This window comes from Osmerus mordax, chromosome 19 (genome assembly GCF_038355195.1).
Source record: "Osmerus mordax isolate fOsmMor3 chromosome 19, fOsmMor3.pri, whole genome shotgun sequence".
NCBI lineage: Eukaryota > Metazoa > Chordata > Actinopteri > Osmeriformes > Osmeridae > Osmerus > Osmerus mordax.
Genome location: NC_090068.1, coordinates 9,918,353 through 9,930,625, shown reverse-complemented (window position 1 = coordinate 9,930,625; position 12,273 = coordinate 9,918,353). Strand labels below are relative to the sequence as shown.

At 48.6% G+C, this 12,273-nt stretch overlaps 1 protein-coding gene across 1 annotated transcript; it reads right to left on the bottom strand.

Moving 5' to 3' along the window:
• Positions 1-1,820: 1,820 nt before the first annotated feature.
• Positions 1,821-9,145, bottom strand: mntb (MAX network transcriptional repressor b). The gene is made up of 6 exons (XM_067257376.1): positions 8,940-9,145; positions 6,024-6,630; positions 5,831-5,872; positions 5,621-5,732; positions 2,821-3,013; positions 1,821-2,728 (listed from the first exon to the last, which is right to left on the bottom strand). The coding sequence occupies exons 1-6, from the start codon at positions 9,010-9,012 to the stop codon at positions 1,989-1,991; spliced, it is 1,767 nt and encodes a 588-aa protein (XP_067113477.1). The 5' UTR covers positions 9,013-9,145; the 3' UTR covers positions 1,821-1,988.
• Between the last annotated feature and the right edge of the window lie 3,128 nt (positions 9,146-12,273).

Genomic DNA, 12,273 nt, shown 5'->3' with positions numbered 1-12,273 from the left:
GCTGACATGCAATAAAGACATGATCTGTACTGGGCTGTACCTGCTGTTCTCATTGGCCCTAACGGGATGGCAGCGTTTGTAGCCTCCATCAACGTGGAGGACAGCACTGTCGGCTCTTTTGGGCTTCTAAAAAGAGAGGGGTGAGGAGACTAAATTGAACATGGCCAATGTTGTAAATGTAATAAGATTTATTAAGAATCTTCATAGTTATTTCATCAGCATAATTTTCTCATTAGTATTCTTTTTTTCCATTATTGTTGTTATTTTAAACATAGTGGACAGTTAGATCTAAAAGGCAGCCCAAAATGTACAGGCGATATATAACTTAAACTTTCTCCATAGGGAAAACATCTGTTTTTATATTCATATATAATATCAATGTAGCAATGAGGTCCATAATCCCACCCACACCATACAATATTGTACATGGTCCCAGAAATAAAGAAACTTACAAAAAAATCAACATTGAAACAGAAACTAAACAGCAATCTACATGCAAAAACAGGCATGGGTAAAATGTTAAAATACATAGAGATAAATGCTAACGCGTGCATACAATCACACATATACAAAATTTCATACATACTGTACATACATACATAAGCATATTGGAAAACTGAACTAAATCAGACATTATGGTGTCAAAGAGAAAAGAGTATTTCTCTTTCCATCCCTACATCCAGCTCTTCACACACAGAGAAACTCTACACAAGTTTCGAATTCACTGTGGGCATGTGTGTGTATGTGTGTGTGATAGCAAGGTTGTCACAGTGTTCAGGAAGCACAGTATACAACACATGACAGTACCCACACAGATTCACACCGCATCTCACTTGTGTGAAAATGCCCAATTCACTCATACATCCTCTCCAACATGCACAGGGGCAAACATGGAACCAGAACCATGTCCCATGGTAGGTACAGTGGGTTTAATCATAGTGTGTAATAACATGTAAACAAAAAAACATACTGAATATATTAACATACCCACACAACACAAAAAAAAGAAAAAAAAGGACCATAAAACATTGTCTACATACTTACTGAAACGGACAGTGACAAACACAGATGTAAATACATATAGGCTGGAAAAAGGGCTGTTGTAGCACACACACACACACCTGGGAAAGAGGTCTGAACCCTACCCCCCACCCCGGGCTGATCGTAGGTGTACGTACTGCTGCCAACGTGAGGTCAGGAAGAAGGCAGCAGAGGGGGCTGTTGGGCTGGAGTAGAGAGAGCCTCCATGCTGCCTCTGACGGCATGGATGCATCTCGCCGGTTTAAAGCTGCTTCGTCTCGCCTCCTCCGCTTCTCTGTCCAGCACTGTCAGAACGGCGAAGACGCCAGAACAGGATAGGGGGGTGGCATCTGAAGACAATCGAGACGCTTGTTCAGTCAGTCACACAGCACCCCAGCGACGTCACACCCCCTTAAGACACCGACCACGTGGGTGTCCGTCCCCTCTGAATTACATCATTTGACAAGGTGAACGTGAACCTACTTGGAACTACTGCGAGGTTTCCTTCTTAAATGACTTCATCATGATTTCTGGTCATATTTTCCTCGGTGCCTGCGGGGGACTGCTGGAGCCCCCTGGAGCCTGAGTGAGGAGGACTGGGCTGAGGTGCCTCTGGGGAGACGACTGGAAGGAGGGAGATAGGGTGGGAAGGAGAGAGAGGATCTCTGCAGCAGATATTACAGTCCCGGTCCAAGGGGAACAGACCGAGAGCAGTGGGACTTTCACGGTGCTTGCCACGACGTCCATAGCTATTTTTGCGTGTGTCGTCGTGTTCCCCCCCCCCCCCCCCCCCCCCGGAACAGCTCCTACTTTTGTTCACTTGTTAATCTGAAGAGTAGCATACTGACTGCAGATTAGTTTATGTCACCAGCACGTCTGTCAGGAATGTTCTGGTGTTGTTCAAAACCCTGTAGGAGTCTGGCTCTTCGTGTTGTAGTTTAGGCTCCATCGGCCGTTGATCCTCTCCTTCAAGCCAGTTTGAGCGTGCTCACAGGGAATGGCGGAACAGTCACCATGGTGACAGGGTTAAGGACGGTGGCCTGTCCAACTAGCTGGTGGTGGGGGGTAAGGACAGCGGTGGGCTTCCCCAAGGATGGGCTCCCCTGGCCGGGCATGGCAGCACCCTTGACCTGGCCTCCGTTAGCGTTAGCATGGGGGTTAGCCTGGACGTGGGTGAAGGTGTGGGTTATGTGGCCCACCACAGTTGGCTGGGAAACAGACACGCCCTGGGGGTAGAGGTGGGAGGGTATGTGAGCTACAGGGTGGACAGTGATGTGTCCAATGGGCTGGGCAGTCATTGGCTGGTGAGCCGCAACAGTGGCTGCCATTGGTTGAGGGGTGGATGAAGGGGGGCCGGGAGAAGGGGCGATGTGTGTCAGATGCTTGGCTGGGAGGACATGATTGACAGCCTGGATGACTGATGGGTGGGAAACAGCGGCATGGGCGATGACAGTGGGCTGTACTTGAATGGATGGAGGCAGGAGGGGGTGAGTGGCCGGTGCCGGAGCGATGGCCTGAGGGGGGTGGCCGGCCGAGAGGGTCGGGCTGGTCAGGACACCCGAGAGGGGGAGGGCTGTGTGCTGGATGGACAGGTGAGAAGTGAGGAGTGGTTGGGTCTGCAGGATGGGCGGAGGCAGCTTGCGCAACGAGGAGGGCGGAGGAGGTGACACATCCTCATCAATGTCCTGGTCAAAGATCTCCTCCCCTTCTGAAAACAAGAGAACAAATATTACAACTTTGTTCCCAAACGTCGCTATATTTTCCCAGACACGGCATCTGCGAGTGTCTCTATAGCTGTACCTGAGGCAGTGGATGTGGACGCCTGGTCCTCCTCTGGCTGGACAGTCTGTCGGAGAACCCGGTCTATCTCCAGAACATCCATGCACTGGCCGAGCTCATTCTTCAGCTCAGCCAGTCTCTGCTGCGTGGCAATCTTCTCTCGCGCCAGGCGCTCCATCTCATGCTCGTACTCTTTCTCCTTGCGCTTTAGAGTCTGAGGTGGACATACACACACACAATAAGGTAAGGTCCAACGATAGTTCTTTCACCCATTTGGTCACAACAGTATTAATCCAAACATTAATGCCAATTCATACATTTCACTGTCACCCCAGCTAGGCCTCTTTCCATTTCCTGGAAGTAATTACTGTGACAGAAGGGGGTTGGCTCTGAGAAGGGGTAAACATTCCACGGTGTCCCCTTTTTCCTCAATCACGTCAGTCCAAATACGTCCGACGCTAATCAGCGTGCGCTCATCAGAGCGTGGGTGGGATCAGAGGTAAAACACTTCCCCTCTAACCCCTCGCCTTGTCGGGAAGTAACAGGGCGTGTTTCATGACTGGCTGACTGCGTCATACTCGATCACTGTTATAAAACCCCATGCTACACAGGGAGTGAAAGAGTAAAGTCTACCGAACGAGATAAACAAAGAGCAGAGAGCGGTAGTCCCACTAGAGATAGTGGGCAGTAGGGATACACACAAATGGCTCCCTGACCCAGTTTCTCTGTAGGTCATCTGACTGAGGAACACCGAAACAGGCAGAGGGGGACGGACGGCTAAGAACATTAACACAGATTAGCGCAGCCAGGAGGGGAGGGCCAGATGAAGGGCTAACATGCAGCAGGAGCGGGTGGGCCCCGCGGAAGGAAACGAGAAGGGAAAACAGGATAAAGGGGATGTGAAAATCGGGATGCATCGGATGGGCGGGCGGACGAACGGGGAGGAGAGAGGTGTGAGACAGGTGTTGTGACAGCGGGGGGAGAGCGGTGACATATGGGGCCACATGGTTCAGAACACTCGGTTCAGTACGCAAAGCTTAGCTTCCTCTCAGCCAAGTGGTGGAAAGTCCACATGCAAGGCAAGGTTACTCCCCCATCCAAACTACCTCTACTACAGCCTCTGCTTGATTGTGTGCATCTGAAGGTCCTATTTCTGTGTTAGTTTGCTGAGGTATGCCTGTCTGTCTGTCTGTCTGCCTTTCTGCTTGTTCCAATGCCTGCGTGTCTAAAGCATGCATAGTGACCAGGATTAATAAGTAGGATCGTGCCACCTCCAGACACAGGTGGGATCATCTGCTTACGCATGCCAAGAAGCACGGCCTTTTAACACCTTCAGATACATTCTGAGCTCATTGCTGGACCAGAGCCTGGAGCTGGAGCGACAACCTATTTTTATCATCAGGTATCAACATCAGTCTCAAGCACACCATTACACCACCGGTCCCATGACATGTCACCACGGAAACAGCTGCCACCCATTGCCGTTTCCTTGGTAACAACATCCACTAGGATTTGGATGTGTGAGCAGCGGAGTGTAGCTCAGCATAAGGAGGGATGTAATTGGGTGATGCATCGGGAACGATAACTTATTAGGAGTGATGTGATTGGGTGTTTTCCAGTCTGGCGCTTGGCTCACTTATTCATTATTTCCCTACACCTCGTCTTCCCTCCCCCACTTCGGATGGTTTCCTAGAAACCTCCTCGCTTCTCTCCTCCCCCACTGCTCCGCACGATCACAGCCGCGTTATTGACACAAGTGGAATGTCTGGGGCCAGCTGACGTCACCCCCCCCTCTGCAATCTGCACATTTACAAGCCTTTCACCTTCAGAAGCAGCAACAGTGGCATTGTTCTCTTCATTTAAGGTTTCATCTGCTTAAATACTCTGCTTAGATATGCAAGGGGCTACTGATAACAAAGATCCCGCAACACAGCGCGCACACACACACACCTGCAGTATGTCTCTATGGTTACCAGGAGCTCTAAAGGCCAAACAGGGAGCATAGTAGAGGACATAAGGGAGAGGGGAGGAGAGGGAGCGAGAGAAAGGAGGGGGGAAGGAGTGAGAGAGGAGCGAGAGAGGATGAACGAGCGTATAAGAAGAGAAAGAAGAACAGATCTATGGAGGAAAAGAAGGAGGGAAGGGAGAGACAGACGAAAGACGGAGGGGCAGAGCGACCAACGCTGCTCTGCATCGCTCTCCCTCGTCGCCGTGGAGACGGCGCCACTACAGGGTTCTCCCCACTGAGCGTGTGCAGCTGCAACGGAGCGGAGCGTGCACAGTCTGTTCCTCTGTCATGCTGCTGTGAGGGGGAGGGGCCTAGGACGTGCAGGGGTGGGGGCAGCGGGGGGGGGGATGACATCTCCAGGCTCGCGCTAGCCATGTGCTCGCGGCTCACGTGGCCCACGGAGAGGCAGAGAGAAGAGGCGGAGGAGAACAGGCGAGCGGAGCAAGATGAAAAGCGTTTTCGTTTTTTTTTCTCTCAGCGCTTTGTGTGTGTGGGAAGAGAAGCCAGTCGAAGGGCATGTGTACTAACGGTTTGGCCTTGAAGGATCAGGTCACTATCTATCTGGACTCACTAGAAGAGAGTGGGCAACATCCAAGGATCAGTGGTTTCACAAATAAAAGCCAGTACAACCAATAACCTTTTAGCTCATGCACTGCATACCGGAACTTTCCAGAGACCCACAGAGCGGTTATATTCACTTGACAGGTCCAGCACAGAGCCGTGTTCTGTTCGTCTGTTACTGGCACATGAACGAACTCCCTTTCACACAGATACGCCGACATCAAGAACGGAGGAACGTTCCCAGAAGCACACCTGTATGTAGCGCAGAGCACTGCGCAGAACACTGAGGTTCGACGTCTTCTTCTCATCCACGTTAGGAACGTTCTTCTTCAGCGTCTCAAAACACTCCTTCAGATGAGCTCGTCTGGGAGAGGAGAGAAGAGGTTTGCAGTTTAGCCTTCCATGATGCTGGTTAGACCCCCGTTCACCCAGAATGCATGTGAAGGATGTATTTTGACTGACCTGTTCTTCTCCAGCTTATTGTGCACCTCTCTTGTTCCCGCTCTGAAGAATAGATATAAGCTGATGAGAAAACGCTGTTGCTCAGTGTCTTTCCAATACACACACAGGCACACAGAAACACACCAACAGAAACACACCAACAGAAACACACCAACAGACAGACAGACAGACACACAGAGGCGCTCACACTCACCCCCCTGGTCGTCTCTTCCCATCCAGTCCTCTCATGTCATCCATGACCATTCCATTGGTACGAGGTTGAGGAGTGGGCGGGCCTTGCTGGGGAAGCAGAGCATGCTGGGAGCTGGCCGTACTGGTGGTGATGATAGTGGTCGGGTACGGAATCTGGACCTGAGGCTGAGGTTGGTTGGGAGTAACACCTGTCAGCGGCGTCAGCGAATTAGGCTCGACCTTCATCTGGGTGGCGCACATCAGGTGGTGTGTGATTGGATGCTGCTGCGTCGGGGAGGAGCCATTCTTGGCTGGCGGGGAGCCGTTCAGCGACGTTGCCGGCGCGACCGTGACAGGTGTGACCAGGGGAAGGGGCGGGACAGAGGGCGCTGCTGTGACAATGGGGACCATGGGGAGGACAGCGATAGGGACTTGAGGTGGAGGGAGAGAGGGAGGGGGTGGAGGTGGAGGAGGGGCTGGGGAGATGTGCAGGTGCTGATGGTGCGACTCCTCCCCCCAGGGGGCATGATTGAACCTGATTGGCTGGGCGGAAGAAGTCACCACCTCCACTCTCCAGGGCTCAGGCTCTCGACTGTGAAGCTCCGCCTTCTCTCTTCTCTGCTCCTCCTCTGAAAAATTATAAAGGGAGGAGGAGGAGGAGGAGAGGGGAAGACCATAACAGGAATGGATGAAATTATGAAAAAGAGATGTAGGAAGGAGAAAGGAGAGGATGACAGAAGAGAAGATAGAAAGAGGAGACATGTAAAAAATATTGATAAAGATTTCAAGCTACCTCTGGCACAACACAAAGGGAGGCTACACATAAATTACATTTATATTTACATTTAGCAGACGCTCTTATCCAGAGCGTCTTACAGTAAGTACAGGGACATTCCCCCGAGGCAAGGGTGCCTTGCCCAAGGACACAACGTCATTTTTGCACCGATTCCCTAACCGCTCAGCCATCTGATTCCCTGACATACACATGTCAATAGAAGCACTTCCTGGTTTCCAAGAAACATAAGCTACATATGCATTAGTGTGTACACGCACACACAGACACAGAGGGGTGACATCATCGTAGAGGGAGGCAGACTGGTGGGACGTGAGGATAGGACCTGCCTGGAACTCAGACTCTGCTCTGACCGTGATGGGATACTGACTAGCACCAGCCCCTCTGCTCTGACTGTGCAGGGATGTAACTGCCGCAGCATGCAGGGGGCCTGCGCTCCAGAAGGATCAGTAGGTGGGTTGTTAGGGAGTCACTCACTCTGTCATCGAGACAGAACCATGACAACCCATGGCAACCGATCAGTAGACACCAAACAACATAGAGCTGCCCCACTCATGAAACACATCCCTATCTAGAGATATGGAATACAGGGGAGTGTGAGTACATATTCCTTAAATACCACCAGTCACTTTCTATTGATCTATCACAACATATGAACCATATTATAACACTTTTCAGAGATACAGCAACACACAGGTGTAAGGACCAGGGATTTATACACCTCACACATATCAACCCCCACATGCTTTGATGGGAATGTACTGTTCACCTGGTAATGCAATAGAGAAATGATTTTAGGACTAGTGTAAGGTAGAGGCAATACATTTCAACGTTTAAAGTACTTAACTTCACGAAAATAATTGTATTACAATGAGACAAAGTCAGAAGCAAAAGCCACACAGTATGGTGTTTCTACCTCACTCATTGATATAATAAATACGCAATTTATCTTGCACACACACAAGCACCTACACACACTTTCAGTTTAGCCACGATGCTTGAAATATCACGCAGACGTAAATTACATAACTTCTGCATTGACTGAGGGAGGCGGAAAGAAAAAGGGAAGGGGGGCGGTTGCCCTACTTATTCCCCACTGTGACCCGCGCCAGTCAGTTGGCTTGACGGGGAAGGGTGGGGGGCGTGCACGTGGTTGTTGAGGGCGGGTCCAAGGGCACGCGGTGAGTGTGTGGGGGGGTGTAGACAGACTGACACGTCACCCAGTAAGTGAAACAAAAAGCTCCAAGTGATATCTCGGTGGAAAAAGGAAATCTAAATGTATTGCGGGAGAAACGGAAGATATCCAGTTAGAACTGCTTAGTGTATTTCAAAATCACCTAACTTAAATTCAGCAAACTATGGGGGTTGACCCGCCCAAGTGTGTCATAGGATAGCTTTGCAATGTCAGGGCATTATGTAAAAAGCAAGCCTCATATTCTGCCACCGCCCTTCCAACCTGCGAGCACTACTCCTTACACACAATTCTACAACTCGGAAAGCCAGCCCATTTATTGACTACGTAACTGACTAGAGATAAACACAATTATTTAATGTAACTTAGTAACGTAAATTGACCATGGAATGTTCGTAATGTGCACTGTTGACACAACGTATCCGCGTAGTCGCCAATGAAGTCCGACTTGTAACACCGCATTGGGGATGCAGTGTCGGTACTTAAGTCACAAACATACACCGTAAAAAAAAAAAAGCATACAGCGCGCGACTTGCCGCGATCTGTCAATGTAGACACACACGCACCCACAGACATACACGAACATAGTAGCAGAAGCAAGACATGGCTATATATAGAAAGGAATTAACCCGGAAACCGAGTTAGCAAAATGATCCTGTTCTTGCATTGGTAAAGAAACAAATACATTACATGGGGGAATAAAGCGGAGGTTTTGTTTCGCATTTAACCTTTACTTGTTGGTTGGGTTGTAATTAGGAATACGGAATAAAAACTGTTTTTTTTTTCTTCTTCCCTCAACCTAGCTGGGTGGGTCAGTTGGAATGCCACTCATAGTTTGTGTGGTCTCCCCAACATACGAAATATAGTTTTTGATTAATCAAATTAACGTTAAAAGGGGACCACTCTGTCGTGACCTGGTTCTTCCCAGTTTATTGCAACTACCCCCGCCTTACCACGTGCAATCTGTTGTTGCTGGGCTTGCCATTCCAGATATCTGGCCGCCTCCAGAAGAGTATCGATGCTCATCTCGCTTGCCCCTTTCGGTAGCAGCCCGGTTGCCCGGGACAGAAGGAAAACGCACAAATAATCCCGGGAAGCAAGTACACGTTGTATAATTCACAAACGCGCGTGAGTGGTTCCTCTCTTTCTTTTCAAAATAACAAAAAAAGTATGGGACAAATCGTAGTTAAATCCTCACATACGTAAAAGAGGGATTGCAACAAGATGGCGATGCGAGTACGGGAATACACAACAAGGCGCAATGGTATTCAATAAAAGACCCGCCCCCCACGCGCTAACCCGCCCTGTTACTACAACCTTGCCCAAAACACTGACTGGAATCAGCTAGGATTAGGTTTTTATCTAGGTGTTCTCATTGCATGTGGAAGCTCAAAAAGTTGATTGACTATTAGTGTCCATCTTATTATTACTACACACAGCTAAAACTCAAACTGTGCCCATTGGTGTTATTCAGCTACCGAAGGAAAGATCCGGTCCGTGTGTTCGTTGCTGATCCGTTTACCGGTTTCTTCCTCCGTCCCTGCACCGCAGCGCATTAAAGCATGTCGAACCAAACCGTCCAATGAGCGTTCAGAACAACAAGGCATGGTGCCTGTCCACATGGGCACCCGCTCGGCCTGAGCGCGGCTCATTTGCATGGCGAGAGCGTGACCAGCCACCCCGCTGTCTCGGGACCAGACCTGTCAATCAAACTGGTAAGCGGGAGTTGTTTGTCATAAACCACTGCAAACACGAACATATTTTGTCTGTATCAATACGAGGAAATGTATTCTTTGAAAATGTTGACACAATGCTTCTGTATGTGGGCGTGCATGTGCTTCTGTGTGTGTGTGTGTGTGTGTGTGTGTGTGTGTGTGTTTGTTTGAAAGAGTGCGAGAAATCGGGAGATTAAGTGTGTGTGTCTGAAGCAGTCTTATGTCACTAAAATCACAATGAATATGAATAGAACTGTTTGTGTGTGTATGTGTGTGTGTGTGTGTGTGTGTGTGTGTGTGTGTGCGCGCGCGTGTGTGTGTGTGTGTGATTGAAAGAGAGAGAGAGAGCAATCGAGATGGAGTGTGTCTGGATGGCTTATGTCACCCAAATCACAATGGATATGGATACACTGTAAGTGTGTGTGTGTCTGTGTGTTGCTGCATGGTAACAGTCTTTGATTGGACAGATCCCAGTGGAATACCCTCTGCTCTCGTCACAGAGTCTGAGTCTCTGGTCCAATCAAAATAGCCTCTCACAACTACGTCTTCTTATACCAAACCGTGCAGGGTGCGTGCGCACACACTCACACACCCACACACGGATAGATGCATGTAACTGTAAGCATGTGCAGTTGCACCAGATACAATGTGCAGATAAACCAAGATCATATGATGAATTATACCAATACAGTGTCTTTTCCTTCTCTTTCCAGTCATTCACTATTCCGCCCCCTCTGATGTAGGTGTGAACGTGTCTCCTCCTCACAGAGAGTGAAGGAAGGTCCCCACACACCAGCTAAGATAGAATGAAAGCTGAGTGCCAAAGAAAAGGGTGGGGGGGTGTGTGTTTTAGCTCGGTAAGCACATGGCCATTGGTATGCCACCCCACACACACACACACACATACACACAAATACACACTCCTGCACCCACACCCTCCTACACTCACACACAGTGACCCAGTTAGAACTGCTGCATCACAGGCAGATAAAGAGAAAGTAAGGAGACTATATTTTAGGAACTGAAATGTAGAAACCATTCACATGAACAAGGGGGAAACGAAAGGAAAAGAGGATTGGACAGTGAGGGGGAATTTTGAAGGGCAGAACAAAGAAATGAATAATGGGAAATCAGATGTAATAAGTAAATGTAAGGAGGGTGATGATTACGTAGACCAAATACAGTAAATGTAAACTTTTCGAGGGAGTATTATCATGCTCTTCTTAACTTATTTAACTAAGAATAAACACATTCCTCAGTTGTATTCATTGACAAGGTTATGTTTATCTGTTAAATACTATGGAAATGTAACCTTTAACATGAATGTTATGGATCAAACTGTAATAACACATTCTAACACTAGAGAGCGATAGTCTCTGCTTTGTCATCTAATTTCTCTGCACAGGCCGGTAGTAGACCACATATAAGAGCATTGGACACACTGCCTTTATAAAAGTGATTAGTCACACCGAATAATCCTGAGTCAGCTGCAGCAGATTCTCTTTTCCTTTGTACTGCCTTTTCATGAAGAAAACAATTGAGATAATTGTGTGAATCGTTCTTTTAAGGGATCAAGTTGCATGTGTATGTGGTCGTTGATACTTCTACCATCCTTTGCACATCTCTATCAACCCGGTTCACACATCTTTTACGACACAGAAAGAAATAATTCAACCCAGAATCCTGAGTGGAAATGTTTTGCTCGGCTTCCATGTATAAGAGAAAGTGTGTGAAGTGTTGGGGAGTGTCAGCTTGAGGAAGTAGGCCAATTCTTCTGCTCTGGTGCATCAGCTTGGAAACAGTCAGGCAGATCAGGTAGTCGTCTTTTACTCCTTTTTTTTTTACCTTCCCTCCTTCCCCTATCGTTTCTCCATTTACTGCAGAACTCATACACTCTCCCCACTCCCCACTGTGTCTCATACTCTTACACAGCTCCCTCTCTGTGTCATTTTATAGGCCACAGGACTGGGCTTCTAACGTACTTGCTCTCGTGGCAACCCGTTGCCAGGATACGATGCATGTTCTAGGAGCCAGGGATAGCTCTGTGGGTGTGAGCAAGTGTTGTCCTCTGTGCCAGCAGGAACAGGCTGGAGTTCTATACGTTTTTAGGAACACCTGAATTCTTCCTGTCTTTTGTAGGTTTTGTACGGTGAGCCACTTAACACACAGGGAGATCTAGGCAGGACATTGCTAGGAGGGACATTGTGTTGTCTCTACAGATGATAGTAACACATTCCTCCCCCTCGCCCCAAACGAACTGGCTAGGATGGCAAGATATAATGTGAGCCATCTCCCACTCCATCAATCATTGGCGTGATTCATGGCCTGACTGACAGCTTCTGACCCAGGGTCATTAGGTCACAGCCCAGGGGGGGCCAGGAAGGTGGGTGCAGGGTGCCTGGGCCTGATAATATCAAACACCGATTCACGTGCAAAGCTTTCTTGCTGGACTGGTTGACCTATGAGATGTGTTGTCAGTCATGCTGGGTTTATTTCTGACTATATTAGGAGAAAAATGAGGGCAAAAGAGCAGGAAGCATTAAAAAAAAAAAAAAACACACGGGAGGCCAAA